The sequence below is a fragment of the Choloepus didactylus genome, chromosome 2 (assembly GCF_015220235.1).
Source record: "Choloepus didactylus isolate mChoDid1 chromosome 2, mChoDid1.pri, whole genome shotgun sequence".
Taxonomy (NCBI): Eukaryota; Metazoa; Chordata; class Mammalia; order Pilosa; family Megalonychidae; genus Choloepus; species Choloepus didactylus.
This window is the reverse complement of record NC_051308.1, coordinates 92,054,964-92,073,150: the sequence shown is the minus strand read 5'-3', so window position 1 is coordinate 92,073,150 and position 18,187 is coordinate 92,054,964. Positions and strand designations below refer to the sequence as shown.

The 18,187-nt window shown below is 36.0% G+C and overlaps 1 protein-coding gene across 9 annotated transcripts in view; it reads left to right on the top strand.

The window, feature by feature from the left end:
- DNM3 (dynamin 3) overlaps positions 1-18,187 on the top strand; it is a 615,582-nt gene that overhangs the window by 506,736 nt on the left and 90,659 nt on the right. For 6 of the 9 annotated variants that reach the window (XM_037825339.1, XM_037825338.1, XM_037825336.1 and 3 more), the window contains 2 exons: positions 5,469-5,580; positions 12,198-12,209. In XM_037825339.1, coding sequence (XP_037681267.1) covers positions 5,469-5,580; positions 12,198-12,209 — 124 coding nt within the window. The remainder of the gene's footprint in view (positions 1-5,468; positions 5,581-12,197; positions 12,210-18,187) is intronic. The other 3 variants (XM_037825341.1, XM_037825337.1, XM_037825343.1) reach the window with 1 other exon arrangement.

Here is an 18,187-nt window from a genome sequence, read left to right as displayed (position 1 = left end):
ATCTTAGAGGGAAAGCTTTCAGTCTTTCCCCATTGAGTATGATGTTAGCTGTGGATTTTTTCATATATTGCCTTTATCATAATTGAGAAAGGTCCCTTCTATTCCTAACTTTTTGAGTGCTTTTGTCAAGAAAGGATGTTGAATTTTGTCAAATGCCTTTTCTGCCTCAATCAAGATGATAATGTGGTTTTTCCTTTTTGAGTCATTGATGTGTTTTATTACGTTAATTGATTTTCTTGTTTTGAACCAGCCTTGCATACCTGTAATAACTCCCACTTTGTCATAGTGTGTAATTCTTTTAATGTGCTGCTGGATTCAATTTGTGAGTATTTTGTTGAGTATTTTTGCATCTATATTCGTTAAAGAGATTGGTCTATAATTTTCTTTTTTTTTGTAATATCTTTGTCTGACTTTGGTATTAGAGTGACCTTGGCTTCATAGAATGAGTTAGGTAGCCTTCCTTCCTCTTCAATTTTTTTGAAGAGTTTGCACAGGATTGGTACTAATTCTTTCTTGAATGCTTGATAGAATTCACATGTGAAGCCATGTGGTCCTGGACTTTTCTTTTGGGGGAGCTTTTTGATGACTGACTCAACCTCTTTACTTGTGATTGGTTTGTTGAGGTCATCTATTTCTTCTTGAGTCAATGTTGGTTGTTCTTGCTTTTATAAGAAGTTGTCCATTTCGTCTAAGTTGTCCAGTTTATTAGAATACAGTTGCTCATAGTATCCTCTCATTATCTCCTTTATTTCTTCAGGGTCAGTAGTTATGTCCCCTTCCCTATTTGTGATTTTATTTATTTGCAGCTCCACTTTTATGTTGTTGTTGTTGTTAGCCTAGCTAAGGGTCCATCAATTTTAATGATTTTCTCAGAGAACCAACTTCTGTTTTGTTGAGTCTCTCTATTGTTTTCCTGTTCTCAATTGCATTTATTTCTGCTCTAATCTTTGTTATTTCTTTCCTTCTGTTTGCTTTGGGGTTAGTTTTCTGTTCTTTCTTTAGTTCCTCCAGGTGAACAATTACTTCCTTGATTTTTACTCTTTCTAACTATTTTAATATAGGTGTTTAGGGCAATAAATTTCCCTTTCAGCACCACTTTTGCTGCATCCCATAAGTTTTGATACGTTGTGTTTTCATTTTCATTTGCCTCAAGATATTTGCTAATTTCTTTTCTAATTTCTACCTTTACCCACTGGTTGTTTAAGAGTGTGTTGTTTAGCCTCCAGATATTTGTGAATTTTCTGACCTTCTGCCTGTTGTTGATTTCCAACTTTATTCCATTATGATCCAAGAAAGTGTTTTTTATGTCAATATTTTTAAATTTGTTAAGACTTGCTTTGTGGCCCAACATGTGGTCTATCCTGGAGAATGATCCATGAGCACTTGAGAAAAATGTGTATCCTGCTATTGTGAGGTGTAGTGTATAAATGTCTTTCAAGTCTAGTTCATTTATTGTGCAGTCCAGCATTCTGTTTCTTTATTGATCCTCTGACTAGAAGTTCTATCCATTGATGAGAGTGGTGTATAGAAGTCTCCAACTATTATTGTAGAGGTATCTGCTTCTCCTTTCAGTTTTGTTAATGTTTGCCTCATGTATTTTGGGGCACTCTGGCTTGGTACATAAATATTTGTGGTTGTTTTGTCTTCTTGATGAATTGCCCCTTTTATTAATATATGGTGTCCTTCTTTGTCCCTTTTAATTATGTCACATTTGAAGTCTAATTTGTCTGAAATTAATATAGCTCCTCCCACCTTTTTCTGGTTGTTGTTTGTGTGAAATATCTTTTTCCAACCTTTCACTTCCAACCTATTTTTGTCCTTATGTCTAAACTGAGACTCTTGTAGACAGCATATGGATGGGTCCCATTTCTTAACCATTCTGCCAGTCTATGTCTTTTTATTGGGGAGGTTAATCCATTAACATCTAGTGTCATACGGTAAGGGCAATACTTTCTTCTGCAATTTTGTTTTTTGGATTTTTTTGTCATATCCTATTTTTTTCTCTCTCTCTCCTTTTAGTCTTCCTCATAGTCTTCACTTCTATGCTCTTCTCCAAACCTCTCTCTCCTATCTTTTCCTATCAGCCTGTAGCACTCCTTTTGGTATTTTTTGTAGAACAGGTCTCTTATTCACAAACTCTCTCAGTGTCTATTTGTCTGTAAATATTTTAATCTCTCCTTCATTTTTGAAGCACAGTTTTGCTGGATATATAATTCTTGGTTAGCAGTTTTTCTCTTTCAGTATCTTAAATATATCATACCACTGCCTTCTTGCCTCTGTGGTTTCAGAGGAGAAATCCATACAGTCTTATCAAACTTCCCTTGTATGTGATGGATCCCTTTTCTCTTGCTGCTTTCAGAATCCTCTCTTTGTCTTTGACCTTGGGCAATCTGATCAGTAAATGTCTTGGAGTAGGTCTATTTGGATCTATTATTTTTGGGATATGCTTGAAACTGTAATTTTATGTCTTTCATAAGAGTTGGGAAATTTTCAATGGTTATTTCTTCTATTATTCTTTCCACCCCCTTTCCCTACTCTTCTCCTTCTGGGACACCTATAGCATGTGTATTTGTGCACTTCATGTTGTCATTCAGTTCCCTAAGACCCTGCTCATATTTTTCCATTATTTTCCATGTTCTTTTGTGTGTGTGATTTCAGATGTTCTGTCTTCTAGTTCACTGATCCTTTCTACTGCCTGTTCAAATCTGCTGTTGTAGGATTTCAGATGTCCTATTCTCTGTTCCCTAATCTTTTCTTCTTCCTCTCCACATCTGCTGTTGTATGTTTCCATTGTGTTTTTCATCTCTTCTATTGTGCCTTTTATTCCCATAAGTCTTGCCATTTGTTTTTTCAAGCTTACGACTTCTTTATGGTAATCCAGTGTCTTCTTTATAACCTTCTTCTCTTTTGCCACATTTTCCTTCAGCTAATTGATTCGATTTAGGTTTGTTTGAAGATCTTTAATTAGTTGTTTCCACTCCTGTATCTCATTTGAAGTGTAAATTTGTACCTTCGGCTGGTCCATAGTTTCATGTTTCCTAGTATGGCTCATGATTTTTAGCTGCCTAAGTATCTGTTTTGGTTTATTCTGGAACTCATTTCCACTCTTTTACCTAGGGTTTTCTTGTTGGTTGGCTTTGTTCTCTATCTGTTCTTTGGGGTTCAGTTCAACTTATTTGGGACCTCTAACATAGTTTCTGTTTAGTTGATCAGAATTTGTCAGCTCTTGTTTTTCTGGCTCTTGCCCTGCCTTTACATAACCTTTTTTTGAGGGGGTCTCCCCAGATATGTATCAAGTTTCCCTGAGAATGGGACCCAGCAAGTTGTCAGTCCCTCCTGTGAGTCCTCTAGTCTCTGTGCTTTTCTTATCCTGTCCAGCAGGTGGCGCTTGTCAGTCCACAGCTCACCACTGGGATAAAGAGTGTGGTACCTCTAATTCTCAGTAGCCCCTGTCCCTTCCAGGGATGTGGCTGACTCAAGCTGTTTCTGTTTTCCAGTCTCTAGGGTCTGAGTTCTCTGAAGAAGGGCCACCACTTGAACTGGGCTCTGCCCCCCCTTTTTTCTTGGATAAGTTATGCCTTTTAAGGAGTTATGTCCACCCTAGTCTCATTGCTTTGTCAGATCTTTCCTAGCTCTACCCTGGTTCAGCTGCCAATTCAAAATATCTGAGGCTTTCTCTACTGAGTTACATAGAACAGTTAAAAAAAAAAAAAAAGAAAAGAAAAGAAATTCCTTTTCAGAGCCTTTCTCCAGCCCCCAAGTTTCGCCCCCCTTCTTGGGGCACAACCCCTTTCCAGCACTCTGAACTCAGCCTACTCCAAAAGCCTATGTCTTTATTCTTTTTTATTTACTTCATTTTATTTTTTTCTGTCAGCCCCTCCCCCTCTCTGCCAGGAATTATTTCCTTCACCTGGCTAGTTACTCTCAGACTTTAATTCTGCCCTTGCCCAGGGCAGTGCTGAAAGCTGAGAGTTCTGGCAGCTCCAATGGACTGTTGAAAAGTAAAAAATAATAATAACATTAGTAATAATAATAATAACAACAATAAGAGAGAAAGAAAAGATAAGGAAAAAGAAAACCCTTTTCAGAGCCAGATCCCAGCTCCCCATTTCTAAGTGCCCCCTTTTTCTTAGGGCCCAGCCCTTTTCCAGTATTCTGACTCGTCTAACCCCCAAATTCTCTGTTTTGTTGTTGTTAGCCCTGCCTCTCTATACCTGGCCGAAACCTCCTGGTTCCTTTCTTGTTTGCTCTTGAGTTATCTGTTTTCAGTCTTTTATTCAGCAGTCTGAATTTGTTAATCAGTGCTGCAGTTGGACCCTGGTTGAGCCCTCCTCTTTGCTCCCAACAGAGATTGTTTCTTTTCCCCTTGGGAAACCAGCTCCATGACAGTCTGTGTGCCTTTGAGAGAAACTTATAGTTCTTCGCTGAGATCCCAGCCATTCCACCCATTCCAGACTAGCATATGATGTGTGTCCAGTCACAGAAGTCCCCTAACCCATTCCGGACAGTTCCTGGCTATTCACCCTAGAAGAGTAAATTCCACACCTCACCATTCTGCCATCTTACTCCACCTCTGTAACCTGGAAGGTTTTAGGTGGTAAGATGGAGAAGGACTGTGAGAGAGTAGAATGTGTCAAAGATACCCCCAGATTATCTGGATTGCACAGTTGCTAAATGAAATTAGAACATTAGAAGAGGGCCAAGTTGAAAATCATCAGTTCAGGTGTTTATTTTAAAGTGCCTTTGAGATATGCAAGTGGAGAGAGGTCAATAGGCAGTATAAATTTGCAGGCAAATCTGGACAGGAGATTGAGATGTAAGTTGTATTGTATAGTTGGAAATTGAAGCTCTTAGGCATGAATGAGAACACCTTGAGAGGGCATAAGAAGAGAAGAAAGATGATTAATGTTGTCTACTGCTACTATCTGTTTAAATTGGTCTCTCTTTTCTGGAAGGATGATTGGGGATATGTATCAAGTATATTTCTTTATAGACATTTCACACTTAAATACTGGATATCATTCTTTCCTTCTTCACTTTTCATGATATTGATGAACATTTCTGTTTTGAATTTCCATAGTATTTTAGGCTTATTAGATTATTGCCATTCATTTTAAAGTTTTATGAGCTGATTAGACTTAAGAAATAGTTTCAGAAAATTGAACTAACTACCAGACAATGGCAAATCCATTTCCCATGGCACAACTTGCAGTCAGTTGGCATCCAGTGTATATTGACTGAGTTTGGATTTCCATTACTTTTTATTACTTAGCAGTAAAGATGATCTGAATTCTTTGCTATATTTTTTTAATTCTAAATAGTCAATCCATATAGAAATTTGCTAATTAAAATGACTATTAGAGAACTAGTCCATTTGAACTGTCATTCTGTCATCAGTGTCTACAGTGATTCAAAATGATTTTGAATTTGGTTCAGAACTAAGAGCATGATCTTTTTTTTTATTCCAGGAATGTATACAAAGACTATCGCTTTCTTGAACTGGCATGTGACTCACAGGAGGATGTAGACAGCTGGAAAGCATCTCTACTAAGAGCTGGGGTCTATCCTGATAAATCTTTAGTAAGTTGGATATATTTCTTATTTAAAAATTATTAATCATGTTTAAAAACATTAACTCTACATATTATATTCTGAGAAACTGTATTTCTATTAACTTAATAAATGTGGCACAATTTTAATTGATACTTTGCTTATATTTTTCCCATTAGATTTCTATTTTAAGAAGTTAGTACTGTCTTTAAAGCAAATACCCTATTCTGCCATAAAACATAAAATAAGCTATATTAGATGAAGGGAGAATTTTTTGTTTTATTTTAAATTTGTTTTCTTTATATGCTGTTCCACAGTTGTTATGGTTTTAATTCAAGCAGTCTGTAACATTCTTCATAGAGTCATAGCATAAATGGATCAATCATGATAACACAGATATTTTCTATTCTTAGAAACATACTTATTTCTATTAAAATCCTTATTTCTTTTCATGATATCTGTATTACCTGTATCCGTAGCTATATCTGTATTATATTAAAACTCTGGTTAATGTCAGCATGAATATGAAAGAACAAAAAATATTATATTGCTACTTCTACTTATCTTTATTAACATACTTCAAGTATCTTAGAGACACTTCTCTAATTCAAGTTAATAAACAGTTCTTTTCTTCGTGTTCTTTGGAAAATGTAATATTATACAGACTAGTCTGAATTTAAACTCTGGAAGTAACCCCTAAAAGTGCATGCACACCATCAAATATACTCTGCAAAATATACCTCTGCAGATGAGTGGTTCTCTCACTTACATACTGCTTTTTCCCAAGAAATTGTACAACCCAGATTTCTCCTCATTAAAACAAGTCTTGAGACTGAGCCTGGGGATGTTAGTCCAGCTTGATCCTTGTGATGTTTGCTTGGTTCTAGATCAGTTTATAGGAGTGATTATGCACAAACTGCTTCCTTCTTAAGTCCAAAATAGGGATGGAGTCCTTTCAAGAGAAGATCTGAGATGGGTGCAATGTTGGAAATTGAAGCATCTTTGGGGGCATCTTAAACTCTGAGCACGTCCCTGGGGTTACATTGGAATTTAACAGAATTCCAGGAGTAAAGGATTGAGTATTTGTGCCTAAATGTTCTCATTGCTGTTATTTTAGCTCTTCCCAACCTAGATCTGTGTTGGTTGACACCTAAACCATGAACCACTCCACATACCTGGGGCCTCCAAATAAGGGTTACTCCAGACCCTTTGCTGGTGATTCCCAGGTGACATAAGTGTCTGATTATGATTATCATAATTGTTGTCCAATTATATTCCTGTTTTATGCATATGTATTTGCATAAATATATACCATACTAAAGACTCCAGGTGAGAAATCATTTAAAATATCAGATTACCATTTTTACTTTTGCTGTCAATTGTAACAATTACTTATTGCTCTTCCCTAACTATATATGGCAGTGTGTTTCATTTCACAAATATTTTGTATTAAAAATGCAGATATACCTAATTTTTCATTCATTTATTCCACAAAAACTTGTTGAACATGTGCTTTTGTCAGGGACTGTTCTGGGTACTAGTCACACAGAGGTGACTAGTCTGCCCTCATGAAATAGACATTAAGCAAGTGAACAAATAACCATTAAACTGTGTAACATGATAGAAGTTAGTGGTAAATTCTATTTTAGTAAAAGAAACAGATAGAGTGGGGGGGGGCTTATTTTAGTAAAGGTAGACAGGGAAGGCCCCTCTGTAAAGCTGACATCAAGGAAAGGAGGGAGTAAATAACAGTAAGGTATGAAGAAGGATGGTCAGAAGACTGGCAAGTGCAGAGCCAGCTCGGTGTCTTAGAGGAACGGAAAGAAGGTCAGTGTGTCTGGGGCACAGTGAGGGAGGGGAAGTGCCAGATGGTTTCCAAGAGGGTGGGCAGGAGCCAGATTATGTAGGCCTTGGAGGAAATGGTGAGCATTTGGGATTTTATTCAAAATGAGAAGAGAACCCATTGGAGGGTTTTGAGCCAGTTAGTGACATGATAGGATTTACATTTTTAAATGATGGTTATGGCTGTCATTATGAGAAAGAAGCAGCAAGGCATGTGGGTTCAAGCATAGACTCTAGTGTCAACTACATAGATTTAAATTCCAGAAGCTCACTTATAAGCTGTGGGATATTGAACAGGTTACTAGCCTTTTGCATTCCAAAATTCTCATTTCTAAATGGAAATAATAGTCCCTACCATGTAAGATGGTTGATAGGATTAAATGGGATAATTGGAATAATGCAGGGAAATACGTCACAGCATGGGTACAAGTAAAGCTCTACTTTTATTTATAAGAATAATAATAATAATAACTACAATGGTTATTATTATTTTTTATTTTCTTCACAGAACTACTTTCATTAACAAGTACGGGAGGGATTCAAACTGTGGATATAAAAATATAGCCCAGTGAAATTATAAATACTTGATGCTATTTTCTATTTTCCAGATATGCTTGGTTATATATCAATATGTATATAATGTTCGTGAAAATCATTTAGTAAGTCATGATTTTGTAAATTAGACCTATTTAAATGCACTAAACAAGTTCGCTATTTAAAGATATTATATGATGCATCTCTTGCAAGGGAGAAAACTGTCTTAGAAAAAACAAAATTACCCCTCCCCCTGTGAACTATTTTTAAAAATCTGAATTTTCATGTACCTGTAGTTATACTCAAGAAAGATCCTCAAAGAAATATTTACCTTTTTTCAGAATATTCAGTTTTAAGCAAATCTGGAGTTGTCCTACACAATTGGTTTTGATCTTTTTCACGTCATTTTTGTTTGTTTATAAATATTCCTTTGGAACAGTTGCTTGGAAGATTAAGACAAAGGGGTTTTTTAATACATACCAAAGAAAAAACAGGAAATTAAACTTGGCAGTATTCCATGAACATTGCTTTTCTCCATTTTCATCATAAACCATGTTACATTTCTTATGCACCACCTACAGGTCACATTACACGATTGCTTTACTTTCAGATGTTTAAATGACAGCTAACTACAGAAATCAGAATGTTAATAGAATGCTTATCAAAATATTCCATTTTGTGCACATCTCACTTAAATCTGGGGGGGAGAGATATTTTTAGATACAGGTATTCCTAATTTAGAAAGGTTTGATGAAGTCGGATAAATCTAATACAGATGTCTCTAAGTAAATTTTTAGCACTTATGAATAGTGTATCATTTTGCTTTTGTATCAGTAGACCATTGAGTCAACAACAAATCAACTACTACCTTAATAATGAAACATTTATATGTTTTACATGGGCATGAGACTAGATTCCCATAGTTCTGTTTCTCTCTATTTTGACTGGGAAAAAAAATTCTACATAGGTCATTTTTTTAATTATGTAAATTGTACTTCATTTGGATAAATACCTATCACCCAAATTTGAATGAAGTGGTGCTTTGAACAAATCTTTTTTTCTGCTGTTATCCACATTTTAATAACATGCTTTTCCCCACAATAATTTTTTTTCTGTCACATCCACATGAGCAGAGATTTTATGTTCCTCATATCAAAATGTCCTGAAACCCTGTTTCTTTTGTCTCTTAAATTTCTCTTGAGGTTTCCTACAAAAATTTGGTTCTTTCTTTCCTTCCCTTTTACCTTCTTTCCCTCCCTTCCTTCCTTCCCTTCATCCATCACTGTTACGGAAGACTCTAGAGATTAAAAGATAAGAAACATGCAGTTCCTACTTCATAGGAGTTCCAAGTCTAATGGAAAAGAGAGATGCAAATAAACACTTCCTCTATAATGTGATAAGAACTATAATGGATATCTGTACAAAATGCAACAACCAACTGTATTTAATTATTTTCTTCTATTTTTCCCAGTTGCATTTTCTGAAATTGCCTCTACTCCCTTCGTCTTTCTGGATACCAGGCAAAATGTAGAATTCTTATCTTAACAGTGTAGCATGGGGCCCTAAAATGGAAACGAGGGGTCCTGCGTTCAGTTCCCCACTGTGCTGCTGACTTACTCAGTGAATTTACGCATAAGCTCTTGGAACCATAAATTTAACATTCTCTTGTTTGGAAACTATCAGTGGGACTGTGGCCTGTGGAAGGGAGAATTTCCCCGTCTGTTGGCTGAGGAAGCCGAATTGCTTAGAGGAAGTCATTGGGGCCATGCTGCCTGGCTGGACAGACCAGCCTTGGATGCTCTGTCAGACAGGAGTGAGGCCAGAGAGGCTGTCAGACGAACGGAGAATTCACAAGCCTGCCTCAGACACTGGCCTGCTGGCCATCTGAAGGAAGCAACCCTCAGAATCCATACACGCCCTCGAAATAAATTTGTCGCAAGCTCAGTTTTGCATATTTGTAAGTCAGAGACTCACAGTAGCACCTCAGAACTTTTAAGGAGTTTTTATTAGGTATTATATAGGTGATCCTCCCCTATAGTACATTTTTTCTTAACAGATTAAAAATGACAACAGAAAGTGAAACACCCTGACATTCCTCTGAACTCAGGAGTCTCCCAGTCATAACTAATGCCTTCAGAATTCCTCTTGGATAAACTCTAAAAATGAATTCTTCTCTGTGGCAAATAGAGCAAAGGGTCTCTCATTCTAGGGGGAGAAGAGGAATGGCCATGGATAAATATCTATTTATATTGTGATGACTACTCAGATGCCTCCATTCAGGAGTCTAGTAATACAAGACTTAAGACACCTCGTGCTTAGCCCCGCCAAGCATCACTTATTCTTAGCTGTTCAGCAGTGCTTCACATATAACTTAGGGCAACTACATGGCCAATTCAGACATGTCTTAGTTTTCTTCAGTGGAAGCACTTTCCAAGATCTAAACATAAATTGCTGCCACACAGAGTAGTGAAGAGAATTATAAAGCAGTTAAATGTCACCCTTCATGACTGTTACGATCCTCTCAAAATAGACAGTTGGGAACTGACTGAAGTAAACAAGAAATGTCAGAGCAACACCAAGTCCTTCAGTTTTGTGTTTCTTGTATTTAAGGATTAAGGCCGCCTACTCTTTGTGACATCATTGTTACCATTACAAACAGAACCATCTGCCATCAAGTATGAAAGCCAGTCATTCCCTAATATGCAAAAATACTCTATTGAACTCCTGAAACTTATTTAATAGATCAAAAGCTGCACTGCTTTGGAATGCAATAAACTCCATCTGTTTGAGGTATTTTCAGCAATATGGCACTTCTTGGGAGAACCAGCATCCCATTATTCACTGAAATAATCTTTGACTCCTGATAAAATTCCTAGTGGGGATCTTTATTGAGCAATTGAAAAGTGGACATGTTCTTTAGCATAGACTCTTTTCACCCCCCTTCATTCATTCTTGCACTGATACTCATGTCTCAGATAAGCTGGTGATAAACAGTTACATATATGGCAACTCATCATGCCAAGAAACTTCTCTACACTATTTTATCAGTGTCTTTAACTTTATGTTTTCTTTATTAAATTTGATGGCATTTCCCCACAGACACCAATTCACATTGTTTTCCAGAAGGTAACACTGTCCTGGAATCATTGTCTCACTGCTCTCCAGAATATTTCTATATGCATTTTTTCCCTCTCCACATCCTAAACTAAAAATTGAATGCCCGATCTCCAGCCCGGCCTGTTACTCCACCCTGTTCTGAATCTTCCACACAGATGCATACACTTTAGTAACAGCTCTCTTCAATTCTATGTCTCAGTGAGAGATTCCTTCTGGGCCCCTTGTGAGAAGAGTTCAGTTCTGTTCCCTGCCCATATCCCATCATGTCTCCCCCACAAGATCTGACCTTGCGAGAACTTGGGCTGCCCTGGGAGTAATGAATCACTCTTTTATTTTTTAAAGCCATATGTGAGTTAAATTGTTTGATATAAATCACACTCTTGCAGCTCTAGTTTGAAACAGGAGAGCCATTTGCCTGCCGACTGCTGTATTCTCTGCAGTTCTGTGTCTCTATCCAAATGTCGCTTTTAGAAATGACTACATTTTTGTGACTAACCTTTCCAGAGCCATTTTCTTGAATGTGGACCAGTGTTTGTTTTGGCAAGGTCCCCGCTATACTGTCTTCACTTTTCATGCCAGCCTAAGACAAAACTCATAATTTACGAAATAAAGGAATGGTCGTAACTTGGTCTGCTTACCCTGTCTCCCCAGAACCACCCAGTCCTTTCCTCAGCTCCTTTTTCCTTTTTTTTTTTTTTTCCCACCTTCTTTGAAACCAGGGATGCAGTGTTTGTTTAAAAATGCACTGGCTGATGAAAATTTCCACTGCTTGGCATGTTAGAGGAGGGGCTGTCAGGAAAGAAAGAGCAAGCAGACATACTAAATGCTTTGCCTTTCATGCTAACAGTTCACTTATTACCAATTCAAACCAATTCTTTTTGGCCAGGTTCCCATACCCCAAGTATTCTGAATAGAAAAAAGGGGGAGAATCTCTGTCATAATTTTCTGCTGTTATAAATGTATGATTTTATTTAACATAGTAGATTCTTTGAATTGTTCATGATGTCTGGGAGCTGTATGTTTGTGTATGAGAAGTCAGTGACTAGTTAAATTATTTGTTTTGATTTTGCTTAGCAAGAGAAACCTCATAATTTTAAAATAAATTTATGTTTAACGTATTTCTTTTTTTTTTTTCCTTGCGGCTGCATGCACAGGGGAACAACAAAGTAAGTGCTTTGTCCTGTTGCAGCTCTTCTGTCTTTTCAGCCCCCACTCCCTCCCTGCATGGGCCTCAACAAGTGTGTTTCTGTGCACATTGAAATAATTGTTGTCTGTTGCAGTGCACAAATGACATAAGCTGAACAAATGTTTCCCTAGGTCAGGGAAATTAGGCATTTGGGTCATCATAATGGCTCTTCTGTTTTGATCTTTTGGAAGGGAAACATATTGTATTCTTCAAGTTTAGTTATTGAGCAGTTTAGAGAGGTTGATAATATGAGGGAAGAGATTGACACTGAGAGCAAAGATAAGGATATTTAATAATAGGACTCTTCTGTGGAAAAGGTACAGCAATCTGATGAAACTCAGTACGGCTGAAGGTTTTGACCAAAATCAAAGCTCTCATGTTAATGTGCAGTTATAAAAACCCTAAACTAGAGTCTTAAATAGCAGGATGGTTGACTTTGTTGGCAAAACTGAACTGTATCAGTGCTCTGGCTTTGAAGGTGCCTTAAAATGGATAGAGGAGGGTGGGGTCAACATTTGACTTGGCTTCTGCGCCCTTGATATATTCCAGCTGGATTGAAGTAGGAGGGTGTGGGGAATAGAGAAGACTGAAATGTGTATGATAGATTTGTGAAACTAGGCAACACATACCAATGTTGGAAATTATTTTAATGTTGTTGTAATAGATAAATTAGTAGTTTAGTAGTTCATGGGGTTTCTGGTTTGTGTAAGTTTTAATTAAACTTTTCCAAAAGATTAGAGCTACATATCACTTAATGTTAGTATTATATCTAGCTGGAGAAGATGGTCTTCAGTTCAGCATGATGACTTATTTTCTCAATTTTTATATGGAGAAATATGAGTGCATTTTCTTACCAGGTGGCCCACTTAAAAAAAGGGCTTCCTTGAATACAGTAAGAATTGAAAATAATTGTTATATATGGGTTGGCCTGCATATTTAAACCAGCTGGAATTCATCAAAATTGCTATTCATAAGCCATACATTTAGAATGTAAAGCAAATGTGGGAAATCTTTTGCAGTTTAATTTGATGGAATGTGCAATTATGGAATAAGTTGGCATAGATGATTGGTATTGAAAATGTGTCACTTTATAAATTTATATCTTGATATAACTGCTTATGACCCAAGTAATAATATTTAATAAAGCTAAAATAATATAAATAAAGCACAAAGTAGGTATTTGTGAAAGAACAAAGGGGTGAGCTCAAGCCATTTATAGTACACTTTTTAAAACCGCTGGTAACTTATTAAGTTGGTTAAAACTTTCTTCCAAAAAATAAAGGATAATATTTCTAACTAATAGTACCTCTTTTGGAAAAAAACATTTGGATAAAATATAAAAACCCATATTTTAGTTCTTGTACAATATAATATGTTTTAATTCTTGAATAGTAAATATGTCTGATCCTGATCACACTTGTACTACATTGAGTCTCTGTCTGGAATTTCATGTGCTGCTGCTCGTTTGCTTTCTAAGTACCCTGTGTTAATTGTGAATGCACCAATAGCAAGTCTATCCAAGCTGGAGATCAGGGAACCAGCTGCTGACATTTTGGGGAGATGCTAACCCTTAGACCATTTGAGAAGCATTTATGGTTTGTTTCTTTCACCAGTGATTCACTGATGATTTAAAAGTATTTGTAAAATTCCCCACAGAAAACACTTCTCCATAGCAAGTTTCATCCATTTGCTGTATTTTGTTTGGTAAAGTTCTTCTGGGCAATGAAATGTTCAGTTGATTAGTGTTTATTGATTTTCAAATAATTATAATGAGCAACAGAACTCAAAAATTCTAAACTGTTGCTCATTAAGGGGTTATCTAGGATGGTGCAGAAGGCCCTCTGGGATCCTGAGGTACCTACAGTCGTCATCTGTACCATGAACACTTGGTACAGTGCTGTGAGGATCTTCAGGTGCCAGAATTACAGTGTCGGTTGAAGGGTGCCCAAGAAGCAAGCACTTGTTTTGTTTTTTAGCTGAGGAGTGGGTATTTTGGAGGTTCTGCTATTTATCGCATTTATGCCTTATTTGTAAATATCTATGGTATGAATAAGTGATCATGCAAAATATAATGCTAATACTTTTAAAATATGATCGTTATACTAATCATGGACTCCGGCACAAAGGGGCCTCCTCAAATCACAAACAGCACATCTGTATGCTATTTTCCTTTAGCTTGGAATTTCAGTATAAATGGAAAACACTGGAATACAAGCTGTGCTGTCTCCAGAGTATAAATCTGGAATCTTCAAAAGGAGAATATGAGGTTCTTTTTTCCCCTCTCATGCTGGAATGCTTGTTCTGAGTTGTCCCCAAGGCAACATACCTGACTTCTTGCCTGCCGTATATGTAAGCCAGCAATGAAAGGTAGCTCATTGTAGACTTACAAAGGCCAATTGTTTATTTAGTGCAAGGCATTTTATTATTTATGATATTAACCAGATTCCAAATAAGCTGAACCCTGCTCAATTAAGGTGTTTTTAGATGAGTATGTTGAAATGAATTCAACTTCCCTCATGTATTAAGTGTAATGCACACTCATGCATGCACACACACACGCATATACACACCTATTCTGTGGGGTAGGTAACAAGAAGTTCATTTTCTCTGTGACAGCGAAATTGATCTGCTTCAACCATCTTTAGATTACACTAACAGTTTGGAAGCTAATCCTCTAAACATCATGAAAACAAACTTCTACAATACATACTAATTTAGATCTACGTTATGAATGTATGATGGGCCAAAATATCAAGATTCACATTCCTCCTTGAACACGTGTATGTATTTTTGTTATTTCTCCTTAAAAAAGCAAAGTTCCCTTTGTGAGATCACAGTTGCTCAAGAAAAATTTTCCTTCCACGCCGTTACTTATTTTTCCCTTTGAAAATGTTTTTCTGTTGGCATAGTGATATCCTAAATTGCTTAGGGTACAGTCTCTCTCCTCCCTAGATGGGTTTCCCTGGACCACAGATTCCAGGTCAGCATCTTTTCAGGAAGAACAGAATCTAGGACTGCCGGAGTCAGTTTTGGGAATGTGAATGAATATACAGTAACGGGGAGGGGTTGTTCTGTTTTGTTTTATTTTTTAGCACAAATATGAATCAGAATGTCATTTTCAGAACTGAGGCCTTCATATGAAAAGTAATTTTTTTGTCCTTGAAGCACAAAATCCGTATTTTGCCCTAGAAAGAAGCCATTTTATGTCCTTCTGTAATTTGACGCCCTCTATTAGTATGTCCTTCCCCAGAGACTTCAACATATTCAGTAAACTTTTTATTTTATTTCTTTATTAGAGACTTTGAGGTTTGACTAAATATCTTTGATGTTAAATTAGGAAAATTAAAGGTAGAGAAAATTTTTAAGTATAAGGAATCAACATAATGGAAGCTCTCAAGTTTTTTAATGATAGTGAAGAAACACAAATGAAAACTAGAAATAATCCTAGGTTCAGAAATTAATCTTCAAAAAATTTTAAATTTTGGTGAAAAACTACATTTATCCACTTCCCTTATGACTCTTCTATTACCTCTGAAAGAGAAAGTTACTATTATTTTACTGAATGTCAATCTTTTTAAACTAAAGGATTCTTTTATTTCCTTCAACAAAATATAAGGTTGACTATATCGATTGGGGAAAAGGATCATTTGAAAAGGAGAGAAAGGACAAAACATGCCAAAACAGAATTATAAAACTTCCTAAGTTCTAGTTAGGTAAAATACAAGAATTTTATACAAAGTAGTTTTCTAAGCTGCTATGACAAAAAATATATACAATGGTTTGGCTTAAACAATGGGAATTTATTGGCTCACAGTTTTGAGGCTAGAAGTCCGAAATCAGGTGTCAGCAAGGCAATGCTTTGTCCCAAAAGTCTGTAACATTCTAGTGCTGACTTACCAGTGATACTTGGGGTTCCTTGACTCATGTCCCTGCTTCCTGTCACACCACACTATGATGCCCTTTCCTTTCTCTTCCTGGTTCCCACTGACTTCTGGCTTCTGGCTCCCCCCTGTGGCTTTCTCTGACTCTGGCTTCCCATTCTTTCTCTTTTAAGGCCTTCAGTAAACCACATCAAAACCCACCTTCATTCAGTTGGACCATACCTTAACTAAAAATAACATCTTCTAGAGATCCTATTTACAATGGATTCACACCTACAGGAATGTAGATTAAGAGTAAAAACATGTCTAAATAGGGTTACATAATTCAATCTACCACAGCTTTAAAAAAAAAAAAGGAAAGGAAAGCCAGATTTAAACACGTGTTTGTAATAATAGTTAAAAAATGTTATCTAGTGATTTCCCAACATATTCATCAAGGCTAGTGGACATTTATCAGCCTTCATTGTGGGGGATAGGGACCTAATTATTGCCTTAAGTATTCATTTTGGGGATTGATTGTATTCAAGCACTCATATGCAAAGATAAAATTTGCCAAATTAAATGGCCTCAAAATGCCATTACATGGATGTTAAATCCATGTTAATTTGTTATGCCTTCTTAAATCAGACCCTTATCTCTTAAATTACTATCCCTGATCATATGTAAGAGAGTGTAAATAGGCACTAAAAACCCATCCTCACAATGTCTTGAAATGTCTTGTTGACAGTGTATGATCTTGGTAGAATAAGGGAACATCGAGTACGATGTCATTATGTACATTTCCTCTCTAATATTTAAAATACGTTACTGAAAGTCAGAATATTGTAAGCAGTTTAGGTACAGTCAGCTCAACTAGGATTACTTATTTTCTTTGAATAATGGATATGCTTTCCCTAATTTTTTTTTTTTTTTTTTTTTTTTTTTTAGGTTTTAGCAAGGAGAGCCCATCTGGTTCACTAAGTTTATTCATAACCCAATAAGGATATCATTAAAATTAAAAGAAAGGATGAAAACTTGCTGGCCTCAAAAGAGTTATTTTAGTCTCACATGCATATAAAAATGAATTGTCTGTCTTAATCATCACAGCACCAATAAACCTTTGGTTCTTTTTTGGCAAACTGACCTTAAGAGTATTGTTAATGCCTAGTTTTTTATCCCCAGACTTTAATCCTAATCGGCTGGAGGAAAGGACAATTCATTTAGGGTTAGAAAACTTTGTGAAGGAAATTGGAATCTATATTATGTTCCCAAATTTATTGATCTTGCCAAATAGATTCTACAGGGAACCAAGAATTGACTTGCTGCTCAGAAAGCTCATTTTGGTGACGGTACAGAGACTTCTGAAGAGTAATTGGGGCTTATTTATATTTTTTAAATTTCTTCTATTATATTCAAAAAGAAGTGACTTCTCTGTAGTTCGTGGAAAATAATATTTAAGACATCATAGTCATTTTGGCATATTTCTCTCACAGTATTGTAAACATCTCCTTTTTGTATGCTCCATAATATTTTTGAATGGAATTGGTTTAACATTCCCTTCCACAAAAAAAGAAATTCTTTTTGCCTCTACTTTGAAAATATGTTATCATAAAGTATGATTTTTGAAGTTACACTGTGATAAACTTTATTTAGAAATTCAAACCCTTACAGAAAGTATTTTTAACTAAAAGTAGATGTTTATCTCTTTTGTTAATTTATTTTAATATGGTTTTAACCCTATACAGAGAAATCATATAGAATCATCACGGTTGTGAAAGTTTAAAATTCTCCCTATCTTTGGCAAATCAATAGGACAAAAAACAAGATTAAAAGGTTGTGACTAGTATAAGAAATAAGGTTGCTTTAAAAGATATATATGTTTATCTAATATATAACATCTATTAAGCTACAGAAAAGTAGAAGTACATAGCAGACTTTAATATAAAACCCCATGTACTAAGGGATGAGAAAATACACCCCAAATACAAATCAATACTTAATTTACAGACAATTTGAAATATAACAACAGTGAAAACACTGCACAGGAAACATTATAAGATATAACCAATGCTATATACAGAGAAAAAATAATAACTTT